The sequence below is a fragment of the Ursus maritimus genome, unplaced genomic scaffold, assembly GCF_017311325.1.
Source record: "Ursus maritimus isolate PB19 unplaced genomic scaffold, ASM1731132v1 scaffold_13, whole genome shotgun sequence".
In the NCBI taxonomy this organism is placed as follows: Eukaryota; Metazoa; Chordata; class Mammalia; order Carnivora; family Ursidae; genus Ursus; species Ursus maritimus.
The window spans coordinates 49285124-49305325 of NW_024423675.1; the positions used below are offsets into that span (position 1 = coordinate 49285124).

General features: G+C 39.9%; 1 protein-coding gene and 1 non-coding gene across 4 annotated transcripts in view; both read left to right on the top strand.

Moving 5' to 3' along the window:
* The window catches only part of PHACTR2 (phosphatase and actin regulator 2), a 120718-nt gene extending 101618 nt beyond the window's left edge, over window positions 1-19100 (top strand). For 2 of the 3 annotated variants that reach the window (XM_040627889.1, XM_008695039.2), the window contains 2 exons: window positions 5167-5243; window positions 18692-19100. In XM_040627889.1, the coding sequence (XP_040483823.1) occupies window positions 5167-5243; window positions 18692-18707 (93 nt within the window). In that variant the 3' untranslated portion in view covers window positions 18708-19100. Of the gene's footprint in view, window positions 1-5166; window positions 5248-18691 lie in introns of those variants that run through there. The other variant, XM_008695040.2, reaches the window with a different exon arrangement.
* Window positions 15713-15845, top strand: LOC121102357. Its single transcript, XR_005834472.1, has one exon. It is a non-coding gene; the product is annotated as a small nucleolar RNA SNORA84 (small nucleolar RNA).
* Window positions 19101-20202: the final 1102 nt, after the last annotated feature.

Here is a 20202-nt window from a genome sequence, read left to right on the forward strand (position 1 = left end):
TGGAACTAAGTATTTCCACCTCTGCTCTCAAAATAAACACTGAACTTCCTGCCTCCTAAAGGCGCCATCCCTTCTCTGTCTTTTCTTATACTATGTCTTAGCCCCACCAAGAATCTATTTTGCATTTTAAAAAATCTTTGCAATTCAAGTATAAAGAGAAGGAATCAGGAGGCAGTCAATAACCAATCAATGCCCATTCTATGAAAACACTGTAGGGAATCTCATAAATCTGGTAGTCTTATAAAATTGCTCAAATTAGGAAAAAGAAGTGGTGGGAGAAATGCCTTATTAATTGTGAATTTTTTTGTCCCCCCCCCATTAATTGTAAATTTGATTGAGTTAATTCACCTTCGAGATACCATTTTTAATTTTAAAATGTATACATTTGAGTAGAGCACTAGAAACAGATACACGTACAGTAAGATATAGTGTCTGTATCTGTGCTGAAGTAGATATATGAGCCCTAAGATGCCAGGACAGGCAGAGCCAGAGAAGGCCATCAACTTGGCCTGAAGACTGAGGCTCACCTGGCAGTTGCCGTCTCCCTGGGTAGGCTGTGGAAGTTCCATCCATGGTGGAGACGGGAGGGCAGGCTTTGGAGCTGGGCACTTAAGGGTTTGATTCCTGACTTGGCAACTTGAAAGATATTTGAATTTGGCCAAGTCATTTAACTCTGGTTAAATATATCCATTATATCCATCTTGGGAATTAGGTAGTGTATAGCCAATTATATAGCCAATTATATCCATCTTGGGAATTAGGTAGTGTATCCATAAAGTTCCAGCTCATCAGTAAATGGTAGTGCTTGCCAGTGTTACATTCATGGGCAGGCTTGGTAATCTAAAATTTGTTCTCCATTGGTGACATTTTCACTATCCAGTGGAGCCTCAGTTTACAATCTAGTCTAAAATTATCTAGTGAAAGAAAATTGAAAATTCAGATGATACATGGATTTGTCCAAGAGGTTAGTAATTATTTATTGATATATTAAGACCTGTCTTAGATACCAGGGACATAAAGATGAACATATTACCCTTCCAGGAATGCCCGTCTAAACAGGTCGCAGGAAAGACAGATTTTAATTCTATGCAGAGATATTCTTGGCCTCTTCCTGGTTGTCCTGCAGTAAAGAAGAGTACTCTTACCTAGCATGGCTTTGAGTTTGATGAGTAGTCAAGAAATTCCCCCCGGGGGCACCTGGGTGGCCCAGTCGGTTAAGCGTCTGCCTTAGGCTCAGGTCATGATTTCCAGGTCCTGGGATCCAGCCCTGCATCAGGCTCCCTGCTCAACGGGGAGTCTGTTTCTTCCTCTCTCTCTCTGCCCTTCCCCCTACTGCTCGTGCTCTCTCTCTCTCTCTCTCAAATAAATAAAATCTTTAAAAAAAAAAATTCCCTCCTTGTTCCGTATCAGATTTTTATCAAAGAAATAGGCAAAAAGCATCAATGAGGGGAAATCTGGTTAATCTTGGCCTCATAGCTCATGTTACTTGAGAAGGCAGCAGGGTCCCTATTTTCAACAAATCACCTGTTGCTTCTGGCCAGGGTGATCCCTGAGCTGACTGGAAGAGATTAGGCAGACCTTCTAACACAAGTTATTACTAGTCAATTTGGTTCAGTCATTTTTCTTTCCTCTTTCCTCTCTGAATTCTCATGGTACCAAAAAATGCTGTGTATTTGGTCTCAGGGGGTTTGTTTAGTTTCAGTCTTAGAAATAGCTGGTTTCCGGGGCACTGAGTGACTCAGTTGCTTAAGCGTCCAACTGTCGATTTCAGCTCAGGTCATGATCTCAGAGTCATGAGATCCAGCCCTGCGCTGGACTCCACACTCAGTGGAGAATCTGCTTGAGATTCTCCCTCTCCCTCTGCCCCTCCTCGCACTTGGGCATGCTTGTGCACGCTCACTCTCTCTCAAATAAATAAATAACTCTTAAAAAAAAAGAAAGGAAAGAAATACCTGGTTTCTGCTCAGTGACTAACCAGTGTTGGTCCAGCTCAGCACCATCCAGGTTCCCATCTCACCACAGCAGCCTAGCTGTTTCTATCCTGTATCTTTCTACAGAATCAGTCCCATTTATATTTATGGGAAGAGTCCTTAGGCCTAAACTCTGGTCTCATTTGCATAGAAGGGAGTTAAGATTATTGTACCTGTATTTCCTGAACATGAAGGGTCTTTAATTACTCTTGCCTCTCATAACCCTCTCAGGAAACCTCTTTATTTATTTTATAAAGGTTTTTTATTTATTTATTAGAAAGAGAGAGAGGAGAGAGAACATGAGTGGGGAGAGGGGCAGAGGGAGAGGGAGAAGCAGACTCTCCGCTGAGTGGAGAGCCCGATGTGGGGCTCCATCCCAGGACCCTGGGATTATGACCTGAGCCGAAGGCAGGCACTTAACTGACTGAGCCATCCAGGTGCCCCGGAAACCTTCTCTTTAAATATTAAGAGGAAGCAACTCTTGGAATAAATGTGTGGTAGTTCTGCAGTGAATTTTTAAAAGGAGTATTGCATTTCTTTAATTGCCTGTAGTCCCATCTTGCCAATATATATTTTCAAATAACCAGTCCCTATAATTTCACATCGCATTCATTGCTTATAACTGACTCCTTATTCCTAATTACAAACCAGCACACACAACATGGAGATCTGAGGCAATTATCTAGATGACTTAGGCCCTGAAGCTCATTTTAATGGAAATACTGTGGGACTTCAAGTAGGAAGGCCTATGCATGAGCCCCATCTTTGTCCCTAACACCCATTTGATGTCTAGCAAGTCACTCAATCCCTCAAGGCCTCCGTTTTATCATTCGTGAGACGATACGGTGTTCGGGTTATCAGCGCCTTAGTGACTTAACCATCTTACTTTGCTCACCACTTCCAGGATGGCTCCTTCACCGTCACATCTGTGCCTTATTGCTCCTTGGCCTCTTTCTCCATCCCCAATGGCCTCTCATCCTTCCGGGCCTCTTCCTCTACCTTGACTTTCTCACGGTGTGTTTTCCTGAGGGTAGTCACATTTTTTACATGGCAGCTGACTTCCAAGAAGAAGGAAACAAAAGATGCCAGGCCACTTAGGGGCTACATCCCAGACTGGCACAACCTCCCGTCTGCTGTGTTCTGTTGTTTAAAGCAGTGGCAGGACTTGTCCAGATTCAAGGCTGGAGAGAGAGACTCCACCTCTTGATGAGGGAGTGACAAAGTCACGCTGCAGATGAACGTGTGGGATATGCCCCAAAATCTTGAGCTGACTTTCTCGGGGAAAACGTGTATGTATATGGTCATAAATGAATTGTGGGTGTTCCTAATGTAAGGGATATGTAGCACACAATTTACCATGAAAAATAAACTATACTGTACTCTTTTTTTGCAGTTTCTATATCTCAGTTGATTCTAAAAGAATGCTTTCATTGACTTTTGCAGACTCTTAGATTGGTAGCCAACCCACTATTGAGAATAAGGACTTTGCCCTTATTTGTCTTTGAGTGTCCTTCAGTGACATCTTCTTGCAAATAGTGGACTCTATAAATAACAGTGAAAGAATTGTTAGTCACAATCATAAACGAAAATTTATTGCGTCTTTTGGAAGTTTCACTGTAAGTGTACAAAGCACTTTCACATATGCTCTTAATGGAGCCTTATAATACTGTGAGGAATTCTCATCCCCATTTTCCAGAGGGGAAAACAGGTTTTGGAGCAAAATAATTCACCGAGGGTCACACTGCTATTGAAGGCATAGGTGAGACAACAACTCATAACTTCCGGCACCAAGTGTAGCACTTTCTACTTCGTCTACTGACATCTTACCTTCGGAGGAGAAATTTAAAATGAACGTGGAGACAAGATTCTCTGCCACTACCCATATTAAAATACTTCCTTTCAAGGAAGTTTTCCGCTCGATGCTATCTGGCGATGAGTATGGGGCATGTTCACTATTTCAGCTCCTGGGTTAGCTATCAATATTTACAGTGATTACGACAGAGTAGCCTCGCTGTGATCTCCCTTGTGAGACAAGATGGATGGTGTTACCACAGGGGACTCAGGCCCACAAGTATCTCTCTGCTTGCTTCATCTCTTTCAGAACCCAGTAGCCAGAATTATTGCCACAGTTTCCAGCCACAGGTTCCCCACAGAACCTACAGTGGCTGAGGGATACGAGTAGGGAGATGAGCAATCTATGACTGCAGGATTTAAATATAACACCAACAGGCCTGTTGGGGGAAAGCTTGTTTATTGTTGAGTGACTGTCAGTGATGGGAGGAGGCCAGAGAGAGGCCTCAAGGCTTCCTTCTGTCTTTTCCCTTTTCCTAAGATTCTTCGTTGTCCAACCACAAACTAGATTTTCTTATCTCTCAGTGAAGTCGTTCTCCGTGGTTTGCAATATTCTGTGTTTGGGCTGAAGAGTCCATCTCTCATGGAGGTTAGGTTATGGGGATGTATTTAATTAATATTTTTCTTCCTGTGAGGGAAAAGTTCTTTGTAGAGAAATAAAGAAGTAAAGATAAGCACAAAGTTGAAACCAGAAACCATCCGTGATCCAGTGACCATCGTTAATAGATAACTGATGTTAACATTTTGATGATTGTCTCCATTTTTCAACCTGAGGGACATAAGCGTCTCTGCCAACCCCAACATCTACGTGACACGGGTTATGTGTTTGTTATGTGGTAATAGTAATCACATTCGATTGATGCATTTTCTTTGAGTGGCTTTAAGTGCTGTGGTGAAATTTTTCATGCTGATTGTCTGAACTTTCTATATTAAAGAATAAATAGCAACTACCTCCTCAGTAGTTCAGTGGCAGCTGGTCAAAGCCATGTTGCTGTGGGGGCTGCGAAATACAGAACTTTAGTAGGAAAATGATATTGTTTCTCAGAAAATCTTATGATCTGGACTATCCTTGTGGTCATTGAGGGTGGGGGATGTATGTGACTCAGACCAGGCCCCAGGATGAGTTTAGCAAAGGCCTTCTTCCTCTCCTCATCAGTGACACTTGAAGGAAGTCTGCCCTGGTTTTAGTATGACATTACATTTATCTTACCTTTACCTCGTAGAAATTAGGAATCTCTTTTTGCAAGACATTTCTTAAAAGAATGTCTGCTTTGTTGATGCTGTATACGTTGAGGAATTATGTGACCTATTGATCTATTTTGTTTCTCTATTTTTTCCTATGTAGGCAGCAATAAGGAAAGAACTAAATGAATTTAAAAGCACAGAAATGGAAGTTCATGAAGAGAGTCGACAGTTTACAAGGTAGGTGGGCAAAGTGCAGTTCAGCATACTTTATGTTATGTGTATTTTACCACAATTTAAAAAAAAATTTTAAAAACGGATGAGCGGGACACTATCTAGTGAACATTTCTAAAATTAAGTCTTTTTTTTTTTTTTCTTTCACAGAAGTCTGAATCATTCCAAAGGGCTATGTTCTGGTTTCTTTCTTAGTCTTATTTTCTGGGCCAGGAGACAAGCATTAGAATCATTTATTCTGCTCTCGAAGAGACTCAGTTGAAGTTTTATGCCCAGAACAGATGCTGGTGAGAGCCGCTGTGGGCACCTGTGTGTCTGCTTGGGGCTCACAGTAGACATAACTTAGAGGAGATAGCAGCTCAATTTTCAGAAGACCTAACTTAGACTAGGAATCTAATTTTTACTGCTGCTGCAAAAGTTTACAGTAATCCTACCCTTTTTCCTCCCAGTACCCTTTGGTGTCAGTTTATCCTTCTGCTAAAACCAGAAGAGAACTGCGGAATCATGTAGTCTTACCACCACCCCCCCCTTCACAGGTGTTCTGTTTATTTCTTTCTAACAGGTTTATGTGCTTTGCTCTTGTATAACATGTATGTGCCTAAAAATTTGCATGCCAATTAAATCTTGAAAAGTTGAATTTTTAAAAAATATACCAGGACCGATGATTACGTGAAGAAGACCACAGCAGGTCTTTCTGGAAAGCCAATACTGATTCCCTAGGCTCAAAACAACCTCTGTAAGACAGGCTGCATTATAGTGCTACTCCGTCTGCAGTGGTTCCTGTTGGTGGTGGTCCATGCTGAGAGAATGTCCTATGAAAAAGGAAGGAATGGTATAACTCCATAATTTAATAGCAAATCCCTTCGCTAAAGTTGGTAGGGGCCTCCTTGCTCCAAAGCTATTGCTCCTATGGTAATGTAATGTCTGGTATGCAGAAGAAACTCCCCTTTCTTCTAGGGGAGTTGTATTTGTTTTGGTTCCTCCTATATCATGTTTGTTTGTAAATGCATTCAGGGCTTTTAGCCATCTGGATGTATAGGATTTTTCTCTGTTTGAGGGCTGAATCCTATCCTGATTGACTCTTGGAACAGTCACATGCCCAGATCAAGCCAGACCTATTGTCCCCTCCTTTTTCCCTTCCACTTGTGGGGTCAGGGAAAGTTCATCCTGATATTTGACACCTGTGGTCATACATCTCCAGTAAAGTTGATCATAGTAAGGTGGCTGAATATTTATGGTGACATCAAGTTGGCTGGGACCTCTGGGGTAACTGGAAAGATATCATGCCTTTGAGTCCTGACGCCTGAGATGTGGTGACTGCGCTCAACCTACTCGTTATCATTCAGGATCCTTTGACTTCTGCATAGTTTTCCCAGAAATCATAGTATCTGATTACCTAATTATCATGTGATCACATTATATGAAGAATAAACTAAAATAGAAAATAATCAAATTTTTAAAATGCACGTCTATGGAAGTTCCCAGTTTATGAAAAATAAACATTTATACTGAAAGAGGTTCTTCTGTCATACGCTATGAACAAGTAAAAAAAGGGTTATGAGGAGAGTAAAGTTCATTTATTTTTTACATCTATACTTGTTACGGGCACAAATGATATATTCTAATTAAGCATTCAAACAGTACAAAAATCCATCAAATAAAAATGAAAACTCCCTTCACTCCCTCCTTCCTCAGCTTCATTCCTGTTCTCACAGGTAATCACTGGTAAAAGTCTGGTGTAGATCCTTCTAGGCATTTGCTGTGTATTTGCAAACATGTAGGTGTATATATATGATCTACATGTATGTACACACATGCTTCTACGTACACCCTCTGAGTCACAAAACAGCATCTAGAAAATCTTTCCATATTCGTGTATATCTTTATTTGAATGACTTCATGGCATTTTGTAGATAATGTACCATAGTTATTGAACAATTATTCTATTGATGGATGTTATGGAATTTTCAGTGTTTCATTAGTAAAACAGTGACTTGACTTTCTTTATAAATATATCTTGGTGGGGGCACCTGGGTGGCTCAGTCGGTCAAGCGTCTGCCTTCAGCTCAGGTCATGATCCCAGGGTCCTGGGATCGAGCCCCACATTGGGCTCCCTGCTCGGCGGGGAGCCTGCATCTCCCTCTCCCTCTGCCTGCTGCTCTCCCTGCTTATGCTCTCTCTCTGTCAAATAAATAAAATCTTTTTTAAAAATGTCATTAAATATATATGTGTGTGTGTCTTTGTGCACACATGCCAATATTCCTGTACTAGTACGTGAGTAGATTTGCCAGGTCACTGGATATATATTTTTTACATTTTGAAAGATGCTGTTCTGTGACTTGCAGTTTATGAGCATGCCTGTGTATCACCATTATCAGCACTGGTGGGGCAGGATGGTGGTGGTGGTGGTGAGGGGTCTATAGTCTAAAGAATAAACATTGATTTCTGTAAGGTTGAAAATCTTTATATATCTTTATTGACCATTTATTTTTAATTTTTGATTTACTTTGACCAGTTTTCTTTTGGGTTGTCTTTTTCATATGGATTAGTAGAAACTCCTTAGATACGGTGCATATTAACTTTCTTAAATATGTCACCATACTTTCCCTCAATTTGTTGTTAACATTTTAACTTTTTTTTATGGTCTTTTGTTTAAATTTTTGCACATTCAAATGTGTCTGTATTGTTACTTTTACTTCATTGTTTTGTGTCTTATAGAGGAAGACCAAGATTATAAATCTATTACCTTCAATTTTTACATTTTTTTTTTTTTACACTCTGATCTTTCATCCATTGGGCATTTTATTTGTGTGGGTAATTCAAGAGAGTAAACTAACTTTACTTTGTTCAAAATCAGTAGTTAGGATGAATGGATAAAGAAGATTTGGCATATATACACAGTGGAACATTACTCAGCCATCAAAAAGAATGAAATCTTGCCATTTGCAACCATATGGACGGAGCTAGAGTGTATTATGCTAAGAAAAACAGATCAGTTAGAGAAAGATAAATACCATATGATTTCACTTATGTGGAATTTAAGAAACAAAACAGATGAACATGGGGGAGGGGAAAAAAGAGAGGAGGAGGCAAAACATAAGAGACTCTTAACTACAGAGAACAGACTGAGCGCTGATGGAAGGAGATGGGTGGGGGATGGGCCAATGGGTGATGGTCATCAAGAAGGGCACATGTTATGATGAGCAAGTGATGAATCACTAAATTCTGCTCCTGAAAACAATATTACACTATATGTCAACTAACTAGAATTTAAATTAAAACTTGAAACAAAAATAAATAAATAAATCAGTAGTTAGTTGCCCCATTTATTTCCCCCTTGATGTAAATTCTTCTCATGTACACATGGATCAGTTCCTGGATTCCTTATTATGCTCTAATGATCTGTTGCCCCTCTTTGCACTGTGTCTTGCTGTTTAATTAGAATAGATTTGTAGTGTGTTTTTACATCTGGTAAAGTATTTTTTTCACCTTCAAAATTCCATTGGCTATTTTTTTGTATTTACTCATCTACAGAAATTTAGAGTATACTTGTTATATACTGTAAAAGCCTATTGATATCTGTATTGTTTAAGTAAATATTAATAGGTGTAAATAGGGATGAGCTGCATTTCAAGAGAAAATTACAGGCTTTTTTTTTTTGTAATAAGAGTAAGCTTTAAAAGTTTTCTAAAAAATATATTGATTAACGCTCTTTAAAATGTCTATCCAGATAAGGAAAGATTAAATATTCATATCACTAAGATAAATATGCCTTGCTTAAGTACTCTTTAAAACCTGGCAGCAAAGCCAATGTCTGCTGCTATTTTTCCATTAATTTGTATTACATCATTAGAGTTGCATTCCAATAGAGAAATCTTTTGGCTCCAAGACTTATAAAAATCGTGCTTATGATTTTCAGATTGTTTTCAGTATTTCTTTTAAGAGGATAAAGGTTTGGTAAACACTGCTGAGTCTAATCAAAATAATACCAAAATATGGTAATGTTTTACATTTAGAAAACTGTTTATGTAGAAGATAGTGGTGCTCTTAGCACCGGCCACCCTTGGAAGGAATATACAAGCTGTGGATCATTACCTAGCCCTGTAAATGCAATCTAGATACAGAGCAGCTCACTTACTAGTTCTTCTTCTTAGTGCCAGATGTTATCTCCTTATATCAGGTAAGCCTGCCGTTCAAAACCTAAATCTATTAACTCCCTGCCGGATTTAGAGTGGTTAATAGAAAGGTTGAGACAGCTTTGTACCCTCTGCATAGGCACCTCTTTATCCAGAGATAATCTTCCACACAGTGATGCATCAGTCAACACCAGAAGGATCCATTCCCATGTAGATCTTCCCTTGCTTCTGTATCTTTGGAGAAATTCACAAAAAGCTGATAACATTGATTGCCTCTCTGGAGGAGAATTGGTGGGTAGGGGCAGTCCTGAGAAGGAGGTTTTCCCTCTTTGAATTTTTGAAATACAAGAACTTACTATCAAAAACAAATATTTAAAAGAAAAAATAAAGGATCCATTCCGTAAGTTCTCTTTCTGTAAATGAGGATCCCATCATGGTAGCTTTTCTTAAATAATGTGCCAGCACTAAAGTTAATTGTGTACATTCTTGTTATTGGCATACCCAGAAGACACCTCTGAAACCTCCATCACAGGATACATTCTGTGACATGTGTGATCTGCCCCAGTGAAGAATTATAGTGATCCACCCTTTCACCTAATTCCCCTGGTTTCTCCCAGTATCTTTTAGATAGCTCTCTGGCATTGCAATGCATTCTGGGGCCACGTAACAAGGGTGAGGACTGGTGGTGCCCACGAAGACTTCATCCTGTGGCCTGAGAGGTACCAAGCTCTAACCTTACCTTCTTAGAACGCTCACTTCTCATCTGGCCACCAACAGCTGCCCGCTGTTCAAAACCCAAAAGACCATTCCAAGGGCAATGCATTACTTAATAGGATTATTGCATTCTGGAAGGAGACGACTATGGCAAGGTAAAGCCACTTCCCTTTCCATAGTGAATGGCATTTCTACAACTTAAAATGATTCTCTAAATTATAAAGACAAATTGTATGAAAGGTCAAATTTTACTTAAAAATTAAATTTCATTTACGTATTTATTTTTAAAGATTTTATTTATTTGACAGCACAAGCAAGGGGAGCAGCAGGGAGAGGGAGAACCAGACTCCCCGATGAGCAGGGAGCCTGATGTGGGGCTGGATCCCAGGACCCCGGGATCATGACCCGAGCCAAAGGCAGACACTTAACTGACTGAGCCATCCAGGCACCCCTTAAAAACTCAATTTTAAAATGGTTATAGCTGAGTGGTAAGATTATGGGTCACTGTAATCTTCAGGATACTCTGTTTTCCAGAATTTTTTTAAGTGTCCACGTGGGTTAGATTTATAATCAAAAGAAAGAACATTACTTTTATAAAAGTAAACTTGGAATTTGTAAATAAGAGTATTTTTTAGAGTGTGCAGCGTAGTACTTTCTTGCTTACAGTTTTATTAGCTTATTATTTACTTGTTGAATTAAGCAAATAGTCATTGAATTGACGCTCTTAGAGTCAAAGTAGGCCTCAAGAGATCATTGGCCTATTGTTAAGTGGAAAAATCGGGATACTGAGAAAGCTATAAATAGCAATGGTATGTTTTATTTAGAAGATGCATAGAAAAAAGATTGGAAAATAACATGCAAAAGCTGTTCACAGTTTCTTATAGAATGGGGTTATAGTTTTTGGTTTTTTTTTTTTTTTCACTTTTTTAATGTGGTTGAGGTATGCGTGTGGGTGTGGGTTTGTGTATTTAAAGTAATTATCTCGTTCTTTACCATCTTGAGTGATTAGTGTCCTGTGTAGATTTACAGCTAAACTGCTTTTCAGCTTCTAGATAGGCTTATCAAAACGTGACTGGGGGAGGGGGGGCGCCTGGGTGATTCAGTCGGTTAAGCCTCTGCCTTTGGCTCAGGTCAGGATCCCAGGCTCTCTGCTCAGCGGGGAGCCTGCTTCTCCCTTTCCCTCTCCCCCTCCTCCACCCCAGGCTTCTGCTTGCTCTCTTTTTCTCACTCTCTGCTAAATAAATAAAATCTTAAAAAAGAAAGAAAATGTGACATGGCAGGAATTACATGTGGGACCTCAATGAAAAATAAGAGGTGCTCCACAGAGGAATGAGAAGGCTTCTTCTGCAAGGCTGCTCTCTTCCATGGGTGTTCCATGTATCTGGACAGAAACTTTAAAAAGTTTGCAAAATGTTGGGGTGCCTGGGTGGCTCAGTCGTTAAGCGTCTGCCTTCGGCTCAGGGTGTGATCTCAGAGTCCTTCGGCTCAGGGCGTGATCCCAGAGTCCTGGGATTGAGCCCCGCGTCAAGCTCCTCCCGGGGAACCTGCTTCTTCCTCTCCCACTCCCCCTGCTTGTGTTCCCTCTCTTGCCGGCTCGCTCTCTCTATCAAATAAATAAATAAAATCTTTAAAAAAAAAAAAAAGTTGCAAAATGCTGCTTTAACCACCAGCAGTTGAAAGCATATGGCTCAGTATTTGGAATCATAAAAGCCGGTCCAGCATGTGGTCTGGCTTCCCAGGTACAACTAGGAGCCCTGGTTTAGGAGAACCCACTCATTTGTTTAACGTGTATGCCTTGAGATGAAACCCTTTCAAATAAAAGGGAAATGAATTACTCAGGATTTCTGTATCTATCAAACAGGGAAGTATAGGAAAGTAACAGTTTACATTTGTGAGTAATTTTCTGTTTTCTATTATCTGAATGATTTTACAGGAAGGTGAGTAAGTTTTTCTATGTTAATTTGTTGGAGAAATCATCTTTATTAGAAAAGAATGATATTTTTTTTTTAATGATTTTTTATTATATTATGTTAGTCACCATACAGTACATCCCCGGTTTCCGATGTAAGGCTCGATGATTCATTAGTTGTGTATAACACCCAGTGCACCATGCAATACGTGCCCTCCTTACTACCCATCACCGGTCTATCCCATTCCCCCACCCCCCTCCCCTCTGAGGTCCTCAGTTTGTTTCTCATAGTCCATAGTCTCTCATGTTTCATTCCCCCTTCTGATTACCCCCCCACCTTTATCCCTTTCTTCCCCTACCGATCATCCTAGTTCTTATGTTCCATAGATGAGAGAAATCATATGATAGTTGTCTTTCTCTGCTTGGCTTATTTCACTTAGCATTATCTCCTGCAGTGCCGTCCATGTTGTAGCAAATGTTGAGAACTCGTTCTTTCTGATAGCTGAGTAATATTCCATCGTATATATGGACCACAACTTCTTAATCCAGTCATCTGTTGAAGGGCATCTCGGCTCCTTCCACGATTTAGCTATTGTGGACATTGCTGCTATGAACATTGGGGTGCATATGGCCCTTCTCTTCACTACGTCTGTATCTTTGGGGTAAACACCCAGTAGTGCAATGGCTGGATCATAGGGTAGCTCAATTTTTAACTTTTTAAGGGACCTCCACACTTTTTCCAGAGTGGCTGTACCAACTTGCATTCCCACCAACAATGTAGGAGGGATCCCCTTTCTCCACATCCTCTCCAACAATTGTTGTTTCTTGCCTTGTCTATTTTTGCCATTCTAACTGGCATAAGGTGGTATCTCAGTGTGGTTTTTATTTGAATTTCCTTGATGGCTAATGATTTTGAACATTTTTTCATGTGTCTGTTAGCCATTTGTATGTCTTCATTGGAAAAGTGTCTGTTCATATCTTCTGCCCATTTTTTGATTTGTTTATTTGTTTCTCGTGTATTGAGTTTGAGAAGTTCTTTGTAGATCTTGGATACCAGTCCTTTATCTGTAGTGTCATTTGCAAATATATTCTCCCATTCCGTGGGCTGCCTCTTAGTTTTTCTGACTGTTTCCTTGGCTGTGCAGAAACTTTTAATCTTGATGAAGTCCCATAAGTTCATTTTATCTTTTGTTTCTCTTGCCTTTGGGGATGTGTCATGAAAAAGGTTGCTTTGGCCGATGTCGTAGAGGTTGCTGCCTATGTTCTCCTCTAGGATTTTGATGGATTCCTGTCTCACATCGAGGTCTTTCATCCATTTGGAGTTTATTTTTATGTATGGTGTGAGATAGTGGTCAAGTTTCATTCTTTTGCATGTAGCTGTCCAATTTTCCCAGCACCATTTATTGAAGAGACTTTTTCCCACCAGATGTTTTTTCCTGCTTTATCAAATATTAGTTGCCCAAAGAGCCGAGGGTCCATTTCTGGGCTCTCTATTCTGTTCCATTGGTCTATGTGTCTGTTTTTGTGCCAGTACCATGCTGTCTTTGGGAAAAGAATGATCTTTACCTGAATTCCATGACTTAGAAATAGCTCCGCCCCCATTCACTTCCTCTCAACAGTATGAAAATAAGAAAGATGTATTCCAGTTTTAATAATAAGAAAATATAGGTAACTTCAAATTTGAGTCTCAGGAGAGTTCTGAAAAAAGAGTGGAAGTTTCGGTGTGCTTGGGGCACAGTAAATCTGTTTACTGCTCCATCAGCTGGAAGCCTAAAGCCAAACTGTCCTTCTGTCAGTCGGACTTCTCAGGAGGCAAAGCCGAACTTCTCATATTTCAAAATGAGTGCAAACCATTGAGTAGTAACAAGTGTAAGAACAGTTTACATTTTCAGTACCTCTGAGCTGAATTGGAAGAAAAGATGCCTAATTTAAACAGGCTATAAATGTCTTTTTCTGATTGGATAGTGCAAGAAAATATATGAGGTGACTTTTTTGTTTATTTTGGTAGTTCTTTTTGTTTTTGTTTTTTGTTTTTTGGGGTTTTTTTTGTTTTGTTTTAAACCAGGCCCAGCAGTCCATATGAAGAGAGAGTACATTTCTGACCCCTGGCTTTGTCAGCATATTGTTGCAATCACACTGTTGGTTGGTTACCTTCTTCTCTTAGCCAGCCCTAGGAGCTGTGCCGATGGCCCATGACCTTCCACACATCCAGATGTGGAATTCATTCTCTAATGGGATCCGTGGGCAAATAGTGCCTGCAGAAAAAACAAAAAACTGTATAGTGTCCGGCTAATTTTGGGAAATTAAAAGCAGGACACTTTCCAGAAAAATGCTGGGCTTTAAAAGTGTTAAATCTCTTCTGGTCCACTGACTACTCCCTTTGTTACTCAACTCACTTGTTAATTTACCTTCTTCATCTCACAGACATTATGGGTGCGAAGACCGAAACAGTCATGTCATGTTTTCCCCTGCCTGTCCTTTGAATCCAGAGCCAAATGAAGATTAAGGCATTGGGGAATGTTTGCTGAACAAAGCCCAGAAAATTAGGAGAGGGCTAAAATAATTGCTAAATTAGATGAGTTTGTATTTAATTCCTAGAAAAACTGAACCTGACAAGGAGGGATCCCTGATAGCTCAGGGCGGGAAGACCCTGCAGGTGCAGTGTATTCGTCTGTATTGTCGGGGGCCCCAGGGCTCCTGCTCCCTTTGTGTGGTGTGAACAGTGTTTGCGTGTCCCGCGTGGAGAGAAGTGATACTGCTCATTTCAACCACAAGGACATCACTGGACTTGCTTTTCTAGTAATTGCAAGAAGTTTGTGCTGAGCCCATTCTCATCTAGTTCCCTTTGTGACAAAAGGCAGATATTTGAGAGAATTATACTATCAAAGTACAGCCTAGGGGGCCCTGGGTGGCTCAGTCAGTTAAGTATCCAGTATTTCAGCTCAGGTCATGATCTCCCCACATCGGGCTCCACGCTCCGGTCAGAGGATGCTTGGGATTCTCTCTCCCTCTCCATCTACCCCTCTGCCTGCTCGCACACACACACACTCTCTCTCTCAAGTAAATAAATAAAATCTTAAAAAAAAAATGTAACCTCAGATATGGAACAGGACTTTTCTCTGGTCAAAATTCATCAAAACTAATAGACAGATTTAGAAATCTACCTGATTATCTTTTCCTTTGCTTTCTACCCAGAGGGTACCAAGAAAACTCTTTGAGAGTGTGAGTGAAAGCATGTGTTGTTCTCATAGTCTGGTCTAGGTTAGGAGTAGAGTCTGGAGCCTGGTGCCTCTCCTTACCAGCTCTGTTGGGCACATGACTTAGCATCCCTGTGTCTGTTTCCACAGCTGTAAGAAGGGGAGGGTATACAGGAGTACATACCTTATAGGATTGTTTTGAAGATAGAACTAGGTAGTATATGTAGTACTTGGACTTGTGCTGGGCATATAGTAAACAGTAGTAATTTCAGCTGTCATTATTATCTACCTCTTGTATTTTATACAAAAAGGTTGATTTTAGAGGTTTTCAATTACTATTTTTGAAATATTTTTATAGAATTTCTGTATTTTTCTTCAGGTAATGGTTGACTCTTCCTAGAAAGCATGATGGAATGTCCTATCATATGCAGTATCGTAGATTAGTATAAATTTAATTGTAGTTAATTTGGGGGGTCTCATGATTGGACTCTTCAGTTACAAGAATTACTTATAAAAAGTGCCCCTGTGGTTACTGGATGCTGTTTGCAGGTACAGCTCTCCAGTGGATGTGAAGGGCCAGAGCAACCCTGTGATTTATGCATGGGGGCTATTTCTCCTCAGCAGCCGCCATAGCCCGGTCACTGATACATGGCTCCTCCTGTGCCGTTAGGTCGCATCTTTGTGTTTGGCATAATCACTGATTCTTAACCTTTTGGGGAATAGAAGCTCCCTAGAAAGTTTTCTAAAACTTATGAGCCATTTTCACCAAAAGCTTAAATCTCGTTTTCTCAAATAAATAAATAAATAATTTTCAGATAGATGTTCCTGAATAATGATTAGAACAGTTAAAGATTAGTGACTTAAAAACTTTTCTGTGCATGCTAATCCTCTGGGATCTTATTAAAATTTAAAATGCAGGTTCTTCGGAAACCGGGGATGTACTGTATGGTGACTAACATAATATAATAAAAAAAACATTAAAAAAATAAAAATAAAAAGTGCCCCAGTATATATGTATTCAGTTAGTTGTTCATGCATTCAGCAAGTGTTGATTGAGCACATAGAATGAGTCAGACTCTGTTCTAGACCCTGGGAATTCAGAGCATGTCAGATAAAGTCCTCACTCTCACATGGATATGTTCTCGTGAGGAAGACAAACCATTAGCAAGTAACCAAATAAATCAACATGATAATTTGACTGTGCTAAGTACTATCAAAATGTAACGGGATAATAAGGAAGGAACAAGGGTGGGGTCTCTTAGGGAAATACAACCTATTCTGTGATTTAAATGACAAGAGGAAGCTATCAGTACTGTCAGGGGAGAGAAAAAAATTCCACCCCCAAAGGGGGGCCAGCCCATTTAGAGGGAAGAACTAGTGCAAAGGGCCTGAGTTGAATAAGGATTTTTGCATGATCAGAGGGCCGAAACAACACCCAGGTGACTGAAACAGGAACAATGTCTCCATTTAACAAAGTGCCAGGGCTAGCTTCAGGAATTGAACTCAAAGTGGACACATCCGTACTTTGGTCACAACAAAGTTGCTGTTTTGGTAAGCTTAGTATATCTTATTTTTATTTTGAGTTTTGGAAAATCAAACATGTAAAAGTAAATAACAAGGCCCGTGCATCCATCATGCAGCTTCTCCAATTATCAAATTATAGCCAGGCTTGTTTCAACTGTTTTTATGTCTTTAATTTTTCATTTTTTAATGCTTTGATTCAGCATGGCAACATTTTTTTGTTGTCCAGTGTGCCAGATACTGTATTCTATGAGTATATAAAAGTGATTAAAAGCAAGTCTTTCCGCAGTGCCTCACAATCTGAGTAGACACATCTACACAAAGATCATTTACTATGATAAATAACTATTATAAACCAAGTGTAACGGGAACACGGAAGAGAAAGCGATTAATGCTTCCCTGAGAAATGGAGGAAGGGGAGTTTGGAGAACTCCCAGAGTGAGATTGCAGGAGGTAGAGATGGGAAGGAAAATAGGGTAAAGGACAGAGCACAAAAGTGGAGAGCATTTGGGGGCAAATGATTGGAACCTGGGGTATTTTGGGAGTAGTCATGGAGATATAGCTAGAAACATGGTTTGGGCCACATTCTGAAAGGCCTCAGTCACTACTCTAAGAAATTTAAATTTTATTTCATAGGGAAAGGAGAACAATGCAATGATATTAACAAAGAACTGGAATGATTAGATTCGTGCTTATGGTGATACTGCTAGTGACAATGTGGGGCACAGATTTGATCTCCAAATCTCTGAGCCTGGGAAAGGGAAATGAATTAGGAGACTGGTTTATTAGGCCAAATGAACATTAGATTATACAAGACAAATGAAATACTAAATAGAGTTTCGTAAGTGTGGAATCACAGAAATAGACTGAAGAAGTAGATCAGATAAGGCTTTATGGCGAAGAGGACTTTTGGCCTTGATCTTGAATGTGAAAACATAGATGGGAAATGAAAGGAGGGGATTGCAATATTATGAAACACAGCATGTGCAAAAATCACAGTGCTCCAAAAGCACAAGGAATGTTTAGTAACCTGTGTGGAAGGATGTGAAACCAGCTAGCTAGCTAGCATGCTGTTCAAATAGCACTAGCCAAAGATGGGAAAGCTTTAATGGATTCGAAGACAGGCAGTCAAAGGAAGACATAGTGTCCAATGGGATATGGAGGGTGAAGGAGAGAAATGAGTTGCAAATCTGAGGGTCCTAGACTAAAAATCTTTTAAAAGGTAGATTGTTTAACAAGATACAAAGTGCAGGGGTGCCTGGGTGGCTCGTTGATTAAGCATCTGCCTTTGGCTCAGGTCATGATCCCACGGTTCTCGGATCGAGCCCCTTGTCGGGCTCCCTGCTCAGCAGGGGAATCTTCTTTTCCCTCTCTCTCTGTCCCTCCTCCTGCTTGGCTCATTCACTCTCTCTCTCAAATAAATAAATAAATAAAATCTTTTTTTTTTTAAGGTGCAAAGGCAGATTTATGAGAAAAGATAATTTGTATACTTTTGGACATGCTTAGTGAAACATTTGGATGGAAATGCTTGGCAGGCATTTGGAAATTCAGGCAAAGAAGGTAGATTTGGGAGTCTTCAGTGGGAGGCGATGAGAGGCTAAAGCTAAACCAATAGGGACTATTTAGTTAATGGTTTCCTTTTGTAACTACAAACCAGGTGTAACCAAATCCTTTATGAAACATCCCACTCTGCTCAGTACAGGTCAGAACACGACCCTCAAGATTAGTGATGTTTTGTGTATTGATTGCTCTGTATCCTGGACAAAATAACCGTAATATTTTGTATAGGGTCTGTCTCTGCTTTTCAGCCACATTTGTAACAGTATTCTGTTACGACATGATTTGTAACAGTAATTCAGTTGGGGGATGTCTAGAGCTGCCTTTAATTTATAAACATCACTGTACCTTATTCGGTTTACTAATTGCCAAATGTGTTTCTCTACCCCAGACTCACAGAGTTTCTGTTTCTTGTGTCAGGTTTCACCGTCCATAATGAAGTGTGAGACTCTTTGGAAACATAGACTGATCATCTTTGGGGGAAGCCTCTCTTCCTGAAAACCTGATATTGCACTGGGATTTGAATGTGTGTGTTTCCGTTGAACTGGTGAAGGAAGTGTATGGAAAGTGCTCCCCACCTGCATGGCCCAGATGGGGCCGACGAGCAAAGGGAGGGGTGCAGTGACTCTGCTGTCCAGCATGTGTATTGATGGTAAGCAACACCATGGTTACACCAGTTATTCTCCATCAGGAGTTTTAATCAAAGAAGATGAGCAGAAGACAATCGCTGGCTCCCTGTTACCAGAAAGCCAAATTGTAGAGTACAGGTTAAAGAGAAATCGGGGCCTGGAGTTGCTGGGCACTGGAAAGGGGTGGGGGTGGAAAATCAGAAAAAAAGAGAAATATTTCATTATGTTAATGAAGAAAAGAGAAAAATCGAAGCATAAATATTTTTGAAGAAGGCTTTTGGTAGCTGAGAACTTATTAAGATTTGGGAATCTAATCACCTAATGTGGATTCCTTAAAGACCTGATCCTAGAAGAATATTCTCGTTTCACCATTATGTTGGTGCAGTATAGTACCATTATTTTATGTTGTGCCAGTGAATCCAATTGCCAGAAATAAGTCTGAGTGTTTTCATGCATCTTTTTCTTAAATGCAAGAGAGTTTTATTGACTCTTAACAAGCATGCCTGCCCAAATTTTGTTGCATGTTTTAAGTAGCATAGCTATACACTTTTTTTTTTTAATACTCCTTATCTAATGTACCAAACTTCTACAAAGATAATAGGACTGGGAATAAAGTCAGATGAATGTGATCCTATAATTCTGTAGGAAGCTTTAGAAATAAATCTTTTGGTCTTTCTTCAAAGTTGAAGTAACCATACTTGATCTAAGGAAGATAATATTGACAATCACAACACCTTTTTTAAAAAATCTGAGTCCAAAGTTAAAACTTAAGCAAATGCAAATGTTCTGCCAGCATTTAGTTCTGAGTGGGCATGGAAAGGACTACTTATTTTCAGGGCTGCATTAAGTTGGATTGCTGCTATTAAAAAAATTAAGTACATGGATCAAAAAAATATATATATACCCGAAGGCAAAACAACACAGAAGATTTCTGCTAAGTTGCAAGTGAGGAAAACCTCATTTTGTATTTTAAGAGTCTGCAGATTGCATCTGTAAGTATAGCATTGGCTTGCAATGCAAAAGAATCAGTGAGATTAAAGTCACGGAAGATTTCTCTGTGAGCCTACAGTCAGTATTGTTTACATTAAGAAACCCTCAATTGCCATCTTGCTATTTTCCGTGGAGTTGCAGGCACAGCATGGCTTCTGCTCCCAAATACATATGATCAGATGTAAATACTACCTTGCATTCAATTGTTCTTTCATGATTGTTTTGTGCTCCTTTTATTGAAAACACATGAGACCTACAATAACAAGACAAGACCTAGTAGACTTTGTTTTATCCTCAGAGCTTGGGCTAGAA